Genomic DNA, 12,208 nt, shown 5'->3' with positions numbered 1-12,208 from the left:
TAAACAAGACCATGGCAGAGAAGTCTGGCAGCCTCTACTGGCCTCAGCACTGCATTTTACATTAGGCGCCATCAGGTCCGATTTGGTCAGAGAAGAAGCAACAGGGTTCGGGGGAAATGCAGTCTTAATTTTGAGGAGGATCAGCAATAACATGCTGGCAAGTGGTTACCAACTATCTCCAACACAGCTTCATTTGTTTGAGGCAATTACACCATGGTATAACAATCAGTCTGAAAATGAAAATAAATTTTTATAATGGTACATGCCGCACCTTTAATTATATCCCTAAAATAAAACTCTTTCTTGTTGAGTGGTTATAGAAAATCACTTTTCAAGAACTGTGTCTGATGAAAATGTACAAACTGCCTGAAGTGAGGGTCACTGGAGTCCCGTTAGCAACTAGTGAACGGATTTCTGGTCCCTGTCCCCGGCCAAAAACCCACACCACAGCGAGCGGAGAAACATATTGTCATGTAAATATTTTAGGAAATGGGTTTTTCTGTTACAAAGGGGGGCACAGACAAATACAGAACAACAACGACAATAACAGCAAACAGCGTGGGATAAACACTGGCCGGATCCAGAGAGGCCAAGCAACAAAGCGGGATGACATGTACAGAGAATGGCCTCACTTAAATAAACACGCACACACGCGCAAACACAGACACACACTGGCACAAATAAATAAGGTGTCACCTGCACTGGCACTGCTCTCTCAGTTTCCCACACACACACACACACACACTCACACACACATGACAGCAGTAGCGGCGGGCTGTGTTTAATATGCTGAAGGAGATTGTGCGTGGTATTGGCTTTTGGCAGAGTGCAGTGAAGGGAGAGGGGAGCTAGATGGATTGGTGCAGGATCCCTCTTTTAAATGTTTAAACAGTATTCACACAGAGCCCAGAGGACGAGAGAGACAGAGTGAGAGAGAGAGTGAGAGTGAGAGAGAGAGAGAGAGAGAGAGTGCAGCATTATGAATGGAGGACATTAGGCACTGCCACTGCCGCTGGCAAATGAGAAACAGAGTGAGTGTGTGTGTATGCGCGTGCTTGGTAGAAAGCGGCTAACAAAGTGTGTGTTTCAACAGTGAAATGAGTGTGTATTGTGGACACAGTCATTGTCGGGGCGTGTGTGTGTGTGAGGGAGATTGTGCCGCAGTAACAAAACTAAATCAACAAAAGCTGTAAAGCTAAAGCTCAGTCTTCTTTATGCTGCATCCCTCCTCTTCCTCCTGCACTCACAGAGACAACATGGCCTAAGTGTGTGTGTGTGTGTCTGTCTGTATGTGTCTTTTTGACTGTTTGCATCAGCATGCTCCTTCAAAGTTACTGCACATCATATTTGCACAAATATTATCTGTTACACTGGGACTGGCACTGACCCAGTTCCCAAGTACGTCTGCTCAGACTGGTAAATGAAACTGCCCTGCTATCGACACTTCAATGACATGAGCTTTGGTGCAGTGCAAAACTTTTCCAGTGGGGGAAAAAAAAAGATGTTCCCTGATGTGAAAATGCTGAACTGCAGACTTAAGTTCATTTGACAAGTGAGAAATTCATTAAAAAATGTACGGCTCCTCAAAAGGAATACATTAATGAATAAATGGCTGTCAGGAAAACACAATAAAGCTGCAATTTGTTACGAATCAAAGCAAACTGATTTTACCTCATAGGAATAAACAGTTTATTCCAAGTTAATTAATTAATATAATCAATTAAATTATTCATTATTCATAGTCACATTTAATAATATTTAAAAATGAATATTTCATTTTGTGTATCAAGCCCTTTAACTGAAATGAAAAAAGTAAAATCATCTACACAATGTTCTGTGATCTACATTATTATTACTTGTTAATTTGTTTGAGAGCTGTTTTACAATGGTCAGTGCAATTTGAGTGATGAATGAATGAAAAATGGAGCTGATGCACTTGTTCCCGTAATTGTTTTGTAGTGGGCCAACGCGATTGCCTGTAAATTCAGCTCTACTTGGATTAGGTGTTCGACAATGGGCTTAATAAAGAACCTGATCCTTTCATTCAGTTCTGAAAAATTGATCCCCCCCTCTACAGAGCAGGCTATTAAAGTGTTCAAACTGCACCGTCCATCCACAGCACTAATCCTAACTCGCAGTGGATCCATCAAATGCAGGGCTACTCGTTTCACTGCTCCAGTCTGAGAGCAGACGTACAGAGACAGGAGGACTGGAGAGGCAGGATACAATCAGACCTTGTGCAGCGACGTGCGCTCCACCAGCTGGAAAGGGGCGGGGTCGATCTTGCAGTTGTTGAAGTTGACCTGCTCATCAAGCTGCTGCTCCTCCCACTCTGCGATCTGCAGAAAATAAAATAGGAGGAGGGAGGAGGACGGTGAGCTTTGAAGAGGACAAATAACGCTGCAGAAGAATTGCCAGCAAAAGAAAAACCATGAAAAGCGGGCTCGACTGATGTGAGCTGTGGAAAGTCAAGACTAATATCCTGGGTTGGAAGATGCTGATTTATATTTATGTGATATTTTGTCTTGATGTACTTATGTTTTATTCCATGTCTTTTATTTCATGTCTTTAACATTGACAATTTTCATACCATAAAATTACAAAATGTAAGAATCACTTCAACTTAAAGGCTTCTTTTACACAATCTGGGTAGTATCAACTGGATCAATACAACTGGTTACGTATAATCAAAATGCCTTATGCTGTATCTGCCTTATCAGAGGTGGTGACACTGTGGCTGACTGGCCATTAATAAAAGCCAAATATGGATTCAGTGTATCAGCAAACTCACATACTGGTGAAACTCAACTGGAAAAACCCACAAAACAGCCTTGGCAAAGAGCGAGTTCAAGTTTTGGCTGTAAGCCTCGGTGTGACAGGATGACTAATAGGTGCTGATAACAGATGATGTCTATATGTTTGGTGTCAGGCGCTAATCAGAAGGCATCAACAGTCCCCATGTCACCTCCTGACAAATCATTTCCCTCTGATAGATGATCAATGGACGCAGCGCCGCACCCACTGACCATAAATCTCTATGAGACCGCCAACAACGCAGGACCGAGGAGAGGATAACGGCGAAGAAGCAAGGGAGAGGCGGAGCCAGGAGATGACTTGCGGTAGATGTGCGAGATGTGAGAGGTAGGGGGATGAGTGATTCAGAGAGAGAGGAGAAAAGAGGGGAAAGGGTGAGAAAAAGTGAGGAATGTGTGGCTGACAGAGAGGAAATGAGAGGTGCTGTTGATGGATGAATTATGAATGATGTCATATCCAAAAATATAAGACTCCAGGGTAATCGGCCTGTCTGGGGATATTGAGAAACCTGAAACACATAGTCTGTCAGGGCGTGATGTCATCATGCGCACCATCAGAGTCAGGTTCAAAATGGGTTTTTGAAGGCCGGTACCAAAAAACTTTTGAACTGAAGTTGCTGATAGCAGATATTTGGTGCTAATATTCAGTACTTTAAAGGGGCACTATACAAAATTGCTCAGGGGCAATTAAAGTGAAGACCCGTCCGACTCAACTGAAAAAAAAGGCCGAGTAGACATATAATCTGGTTTGTCTCACTGATAAGATTATTTGCTTAATCCTAATTTTTCAGTCATTTGAGTCTAAAGGATCCTCCTTCAATCGACTCTCAGCAATTTTGATAATGCACCTTTAAAATGTATCATTTCCAAGCACCAAAAATTTGGAGAAAAAAGGGTATTTGCCCCAGACTTGTTTGTGGGTTTGGAAAAATCTCTGAAAAAGCCAAATTTATGCCATCATTAGACACAAAAATGTTACCCTGAAACCCAGACTGATGACGTTTTATTGGGTAGGTTAGCAGCGCCTCGAGGCAGGGTGACGTGTGGCTGAGAACATTTGGGATACATGAGGCCTTTTAGTTAAAGAATTAACTTGCTAAAATATCACAGAACACTTGATGAATAAATGAATAAATAAAAAATGCACAGAAATAATCCTCTCTTCCGCTACACGAACATGAAACTGGAATGAGTTCTTTAAACCACCACCTGAAGTGTGATAAATAAATAACAGCTACTAGTTTTTGCCTTCAAAAGACGAATAAGCTCATCTGTCCTCTCATTGGCTGTAAGGCACATGCATCTGTTGCGTGATTGGCTTTCAGTCTCACCTCTCTAATGGTCATGTCGTCCTCCACGTCTCCATCGTCCTGTGGAGAGAAGACGGCGGATGAGTCGGCGCAAAAGCACACAATCGTACACACATAGAAAACACAGTAATATGAAGAAATTTAATAACATGTACAAGACTGCATACACACACACACACACACACACGCGCAGTGATGTAGTGGTAAATGAAAAGGAGGGCAAACTATGACCTCCAGGCTGGGCTCATCACAAGGCAAACATCCCACACTGTAAACAAAAATCAATTCTATTATCAGAAACGTATTGATTTTAGAGGACTGCGCCTTCATATAGTTTGTTGCTATACTCACCATGATATATATACCATGAATTTACCTGACAAATATCTCTGTCTGGCTAAAATAGCAGGAAAACTGAGATTACGTTCCACTACATCCCTGTGCACAAGGCAAAAAAAAAAAGACACACTGACAACACACCAGTTTTTGAGGTGAACCTCCACCTTGAGACATGTGGACAGAAATGGAGCGAGCGACTAAACGAGAGACTACAGTGCGTTTAATGAGTGTGGGGGATGTGATGTATGAGACGTCAGAGCGGATGATCATTATAATGATGGATCTGCAGCGCTCTCGCAGCTCGCCTCTGAGCCTGTGACTGACAGGCTGACATCGTCGCTGCTGCTGCTGCTGCTGCTTGACAGCCGGAATCAAACCAGCAACCCCTCGCTTTGAAGAAAAACACAGTGAACACATGTGCAGGTGTGTGTGATGTGTGTATGAATGTGTAATATTGCTGCAGGGTGTGTACGCATGCACTATATGCCTCTGATGTGTGAAGACAGCAATATTTTCTCGTGTGTGTTTGTGTTGTGGGCTGTGAAACACCGTGTGAAATAATGTTTAGTCGTGCAGTTATTTACTTTTTGAAGGCAAAACAAGCGTGTGTGTGTGTGTGTATAGTGTGTATAGTGTGTGTGACCCGAGGGCAGATGGAAGCCCTGAGCTCATTTATCCCCATCGCCGTGGTGGCTAACCTGTCGGTAACCCTAGCAACTGTTGCCGTGGGCAAGAAAGAGGTGCCCTACTGTAGGATTATGCATGAAGGCCAGACGTGCCTGGAGTTGATTAGACAAGGCAAACACACACACACACATACACATACACACAAAACAACACACTTTATCACTGCTGCCTCACTGATCATTCTACCTGTCATGCAACACAAGGGCACTCTGAACATCACATACACACACACACACACAGCTCTTATTCTAACAGTTTGAATTGCAGTGATGCAAACACTGAATATTAAGTAAACTTAAAAAAAAAGAGGAGGAGATAGAATCACTTGTGTGTGTCTGTGTGTATTTGCATTTTAATGCAGTCTTGACATAGAAGTGTGTGGCGGGGGCACGGGAGTGACTAAGTAAGATAGAGGGAGAGGGAGAGGGAGAGGGAGAGAGAGAGAGAGAGGTAGGACTGCGCATTCAAAATAGGTGCTTTTAGAAAGATTAGCCGGTGTATTAAGTGAGCAAATCTGTGCTTCTGGATACATGGAGTTAGGCAGGAGTGGGTGGATGTGTGTGTGTGTGTGTGTGTGTGTGTGTGTGTGTGTGTGTGTGTGTGTGTGTGTGTGTGAAGTAGGAGAGCAAACTTTCTGAGTGTGCATGTGAGTGACAGTGGTTCACAAAATGAGAGGTTCTGTGTGGGCATATTCAAATGAAATTCAAATAGTGTATGTGTGTGTGTGTGTGTGTGTGTGTGTGGGAGCGAGCGCGATTCGAGAGTGCTGACAATAGGCCGATGAAGCTGTATTGCTTGCTGTGCTGCTTCCGTGACCACAGAAAAATTAGAGAGGCCCATTGCTCATCCCCTCCCTCCCTCCCTCCCCCCATAGCGATCAATCTTTCTTTCTGTGCGGCGACCTGATCGCCCAATCAGTGGCAGCCATCCAAGACTAGGTCAGCAGGGAATAGGGACACACACCATCTATCTGACACACACAAAGACAGCAATGTGACACACACTCCTCTGTGGGATTATGTAATCACCTATATCACGCGCGACCTACACACACACAGAAAGCAGGGTTTGTCGAGGGTTTTTTTTCCAAGGTAATTCACAATAAATCCTCCGTGTGCAGCATTTTTACACATCAACACATCATGAGTCAAATTAAGCGTGATCACTTGGTGTAATTACTGGAAATGAATGAACGCATGGTGCTGTTAGTGCTAGTGTTTGTCCAAATTAAGACTACACTTTAAACCTGCTGCTTCCTGTTACGAAAGGGACCTGTGACTCATTGGTCAAAGATTTTCTCTTTAGCTTCACTTAAGACGATCAAGTTGGAAGTGATTTTTCACTCATTCCAAAACCCCTCCACATTGCCTGAAACTCTGAAAGTTTTAACTCAGTTTGCCCTAGAAGAACAGCGCCCTCTTCCTGTGTTGTGCTGTAAAGCAATTTAGCAGATTCCCCTCCCTATACAACGCTGTGGCACACAATATAAAATGCAGGCTGCTAATGTGACCACCTCAGTAATGCTTTCATTTGACTCTGTTAATTATACTCATTATGTCACAAAGTTGGCAATGGCAATGATTAATTCATGTTAAAATGAGACATACAGCACCATCAAATAGTTCCTCTGTGTTAATTTAGAGCATTTCATACATTCTTAATTTGTAACTGGTGATATGATTTGAAATATGTTCTTTAAAGCACCGATGGGGGTTCTATTACAAGCCTAAAAAAAAAAAAAAAAAAAAAAATCCTCATGTTATATAAAACCCTTTTTCTTAAAGGACCATGCCAGTGATTTTGCACGTTGAGCATAATATCTAAAAAATGTATATACACTTCACGTTTCTGCTAACCTTTGCCAAAGCAAGCAGTCATATTTTAGAGTTTCCACCCTTTTGTCCAGCCATTGCTTTTCGTTTATTCCAGTACGACATGAAAATGAACTTTCAGGGACTTCCAACTTTCTTCACACGTTTGCTTTACACCTCCAATTACCAGCTCTACAGTTCATGAGCTGTGAGGACTTCGTTAGCCGCAGAAGCTGAACATTATCAGGTGGGTGTTTCAACTAAAAATTCAAATTTGGGATTTTGTTTATATGTTTATATGCAATATTTGGTTTCCCCTCATGATTTGCAAAATGCTTTGTTGCGATGTAAAATGTGAGTGAATTGCAGCAAATGGACCAAACATTAAAAATGACTTGTATGGTCCTTTAAGGGTGGATATGAAACATTTACACATGCATACAGTGCCTCCTGTGATTTCTTGTGTTTCCTTCTACACCAGCTGTCATTACTTATTCACACATAAATGTAGTGGAATGTGTACACAAACACACACACACACACCTCTGTGTGTTACCCTACTGATCTTGCATCTCTGCAGCTCTCTTTCTTCCTCCATCTTGTACTTTGTGTGTCTCCATCAAGCTGCTCAATGATCACTTGTTGTATCCCCTAACCCTATCTTCTCTTTCATTTCCTCTGGTTGCTGACAAATGATGACACAACCCACACACACACACACACACACTCAATAATCAACATATCTGATCATCAATAAAGGCAAATTAGTTTCTACCTCTTCTTTACTTGTTTTTGTCCCTGGGCCTCGTTCTCTTTCTCTCTACAGAGGGTGACACTAGCGCACTGGAGTGTGAACAGCCAAACAGCTACTCAGAATTCAATTTAGGTAGGGAAGCTGAGAAAGATGGCTCATTGCGCTCACACACACAAGCACAAACACACACACACACACACACACACATGCACTCTTCTACCATCACATTCATTCAACCTCTCATTTCTCTTTCTTTATGTGTGTGTGTGTGTGTGTGTGTGTGTGTGTATGCGTACTCTGATGTATGTGTGTCTGTATGTACATATACAGACTGATGGGTATGAGTGTGTGTGTGTGTGTGTGAGGGGGGCTATCCACAGAGGAAATGCAAGAGAGGAAGAAGAAGTGAAAAAAATCGATGAGGAAAAAAAGAAACAACCCCCACCCCCCCAAAAAAACTAAGAGAATAAAAAAAAACATAAAGAAACAACAAAAATGAAAAAAAAAAAAAAAAAAAGAAAAGAAAGAGAGATGCAAAAGCCAGAGCCCACAAGCCATCATAAATAAAGCATGGAGGCATTACGAGGACGTGAGAAGGGGGGAAAAATAATGAGAAAAACAGCGAGTAGAGACTGCGAGGCCGGGGCGCCATCATTTCTCTGAGTCTGGCTAGTGATGTCATTTACCCTGCATCAATATTTCACAGCCGAGATGGGGGGACGGATGGAGGGATGGGAGGGAAGGGGCAGACAGACGGCACAGATACAAAGGGAAGGAGGGCTTCGGAAAAGTTGAAAAGACAAGAGAAGAAAAGAGACGGAGCTGCAAAGACTGAATTAGAGATGGAAACACAAAGAAAAGAGGAATGCGTCATTAGAGTGCGGCTGAAGGAGGGGGAGGGGAGAGGTAATAACTTGATTTCTCCAAAGCCGCGGGGGTGTAACTCAGAAGTCTTGGGAAAATATTTTGATAAATTTGTTTGTTCATTTTTCCGGTCGGAGCCCTCGGCGCCTCGACGGGTTCAGAGCAGCGCTGAAATCAGCGTCGTGCACATAGACACTGTTGAATGCTAATAATAACTCCTGATGACAGGGGCAACGAGCCCACAGGCTTACTGTATACGCACACACACACATACACACAAACGCACTGCTTCAGGGGTTCATTACTAATTAGCTCATCGCAATGCAATAATGACTAATATGCCTGTAGGCCCACTTAACACGGCCAAAAATTCTCTGCGCTAATAATGCACCATCTGTCTCAGCACTGACCATACAATATGCTCCTCATGGGTCCACTTTCCAAATCACAGTAAATTACAACTAGCAGTAACAGTTGAGGGCAAGCCATATTGAAAACCCATTGGAAACTTGTTAGGAGTCCACTAAATCTGCTAAAAATAAAACAAAAATTACATGGTGAAGAAACTAAACTTCAGTATTAAGTAATGGGAGTTATCAAACCAAATAAAAAAAAACAACAAAAACAAAACAGGAGCATCAATATTGGCACCAAGTTCATGTTAGCAACGCCGTCTAAGTCGAGGCGTCACACCATGAATGCCAATCTCGTTAAAACACTGACCTCTTAAAGTGACGTCAGCATTGCTTTACGGGTCCATAACTTTATGAGTTATGAAATTGGGAGATTGAGATTGGGAGCTCACATCGTCTCTGTCACAGTCGTTTATCATAGGCTTTTCATTGTGTGTTGTATGTTGCATGTTTTACCTCTGCATATCTCTTTCTCTATCCTGACAGGGTTATTTTATCTCTGTAACAGTTTTCAAGTTGAAGCAGCTGCTTGCTTACAAGTTTTCATCCAATGCCAATGTGACTATGACTCTCCTCTCTCTTGCAGCAGATTAGAGCGGGCTTATTACTTACATGATCGTCCTCAAATGTTCATATATCAGCCAATGAAATGCTCAGCCCCATAAATAGTCTGTGTTGAACACAGAGAGTGAAATGTGCATTTACGTGAATACCTATTCATTTTCCCCATCTAGACCTCACCTCTGGGAACAGTAACAACATACACCATGATTTATCACATCTCTGGGTCTATTTGGGCCACAGACTTCCATTTGATAAGCTTATATCCCATAGGACGATATGGGAGGAGATTTACTATTGTTGATTTAGCATAGTATTGTATAACAATGTACATGAGAGTGAAACCTATGATTAGATTGGTCTACTCCTTTTTTAACTTCAAGCGAATTTAACTGTAGTGAAATTAAACTATCACTATTTTTGCTGAGGAGCCTCCTGAATGCCCTATTGGACCTTTGGGGACACCAAAATACATAATCCTTCAGAGTTTTGTCAAAACTAGACTGCTGGTGCCTGAGATCTCCTGTTAGAGTTTAAAATTTTGACCTTTAATTGTCCCCACTAGGCCAGACTGAATATTATCACTGCTGGAAGACAGTGTGATGGACAATGAATGCGTAATGAACAATATCCAGGCAGACACTAATATATTTGCATGTCTCACATAATTAAAAGAAATCTGTTTCATCATGCACTTTACACTCCTTGAATGCAATCCAGTCCAGTGATCTTTTTGCCACCATGCAACTCAACACAAGAGTCCTGTGGTGTCACGGTGTGAAATACAAACCAAACTTGATAATCCATGCCTGGGGATTCACAGTTTAAGCCACCAAATGAAACCAACGCCTGCCACACAGCCCTCACTGTTACTGATGTACTTTTTGGCAAGTTCCTTCAGGCAAGCCTCATTCCTACTGGGAAATTACACAGGGTGGACCGCACTAAAAAAGCTCCCCCAAAGCACAGTGGTGGGCAGCGGGACAATTTTTGGGCTATTTCATAGCTTAGAATGTGGTCATTTTGGATAATAACAGAGCCGGCGGGATATTAGAGAACTCTTATGCTGGATATGATATGGGAATGAAAGTCCTCTGAGACACACTGAAGAAATATGGTGTGAGCAGTGCATGATTTAAGAGTTCTGCAAGGATACATTTCTCTCAGTGTTTCGCCTTGTCACTGAAGAAATAGAAAGTTATCAACAAGATTTAGACTCCAGTTAGTGTAATTTCTCAACTGCGCACCACAGATTTACACATGGGCCTTATAGCAACAGATAAGGGATGATCTCGATCTCGCTGTTGTGCTCGTGTGAAGCGACATGTGAAACGAATGTGCTTGCTTTAAAGCGCCTCAAGTACATGTCATTAAGAATGCTAATCGAATCACAGTGACACAATCATCACTAACACCCTACATGCATTGAGCTGAACTGTGTGTCATTGTCGATACTAATATGTTCTTCATAGAGAAGAGGGAATAAAAGTTTGTTTTCTTTTGTATTCTGGGACATTTGGACCATATCTGTGCTTCCATCAGCGTCTAAAATAACCACCTGCCATGTGCCAAACGCTGATAATATTTGTCGCTGGCAGATAAATCAATAAGTGTCACCCGCCACACTAGCCTGTAACTTTAACAGACAATAACATTTGAATGCCTCTGTTATATGTCTGGCGTTTGCCTGATGTCAAACTTTGTCCCTGCTGGCCACGGAGCACTTTCTCGGACTAGATAACAGCAACAACAACAAAAATCTTAGCAAATCAATGGCTCTGAATCAAACAGGCTCCAGAGTGGCTGCCTGTTACTCTGCTCTGCACAAAGCGGCAGCATCAACACTTCTGTTTCTCCACTGTCTGAATGAGTAGTCAGTCCATGGCCTGAATTTCAGTGCGGGTTTGCACATAATTTCATTGATTCCCGCAAGTCCAACACTTAGAATGCATGAAATTCCTGTAGACATTTACAGCGATGTCTAATGTTCAGCCAACATTTGCATCAGATGGACCGACTTCCAGCCCAGACATAACACTGCTGCATGCTCTCTCTCTCTGTCTCTGTCTACAAGGCTACGAGCCCCCTCTGCTGCTGTAGCATCACTTGCTGACATATACAGACACTGGGAATCAGACAAACTTCGTGGTTTCAATATGAGCTTGAAGGCAGGCAAACATGGACCACTGCCTGAAGTGCAAGTCTACATCATCTGAAGCAGAACCTGCTCACAAAAAAACACTGGATCCTGAAATGACTGTTGCAAACTGGGGTGCCAGTGATGACAGTATCAATCAGTTCTCACAGAGGTAATGGTAATGCTACAAAGGTGAAGCAGCAGTCAAAAGACAAGTTTTGGGCTAACCAGCTCAGAATGTATCTGTGGCGCGAATGTAACAATGGAGAAATGAGCTGCTCGGTTTGTAAAATGCACAGTGCTGCACCTTTCACCTGCCGATGTTACAAAATGTCAACTTTAATTTGCCACTCAGGTGTTGATTCTGATTTGCCACTGTGTTTCTCATACAACAGCTTTGAAAAGAAAATGTGAGGCACATTCAGCAAAGAATATGAGAACAGTTTTATTTGTTTACTTTTAAACACAGCTGTTATCAAGTGAAAAGAGATGATGTAGACTAGGAGACTGAAGATGGAT

General features: G+C 42.4%; 1 protein-coding gene across 1 annotated transcript in view; it reads right to left on the bottom strand.

Annotated features, from left to right (window-relative positions):
• Positions 1–12,208, bottom strand: part of clcn2c (chloride channel 2c) — a 162,942-nt gene that overhangs the window by 10,442 nt on the left and 140,292 nt on the right. The window contains exons 20-21 of the mRNA XM_030066320.1: positions 4,145–4,183; positions 2,235–2,339 (exon numbers count right to left, since the gene is read on the bottom strand). Coding sequence (XP_029922180.1) covers positions 2,235–2,339; positions 4,145–4,183 — 144 coding nt within the window. The remainder of the gene's footprint in view (positions 1–2,234; positions 2,340–4,144; positions 4,184–12,208) is intronic.

Source organism: Myripristis murdjan, chromosome 13 (assembly GCF_902150065.1).
Source record: "Myripristis murdjan chromosome 13, fMyrMur1.1, whole genome shotgun sequence".
In the NCBI taxonomy this organism is placed as follows: Eukaryota; Metazoa; Chordata; class Actinopteri; order Holocentriformes; family Holocentridae; genus Myripristis; species Myripristis murdjan.
Note: the sequence above shows the minus strand (reverse complement) of the source record. Positions and strands in the feature narration are given on the sequence as shown.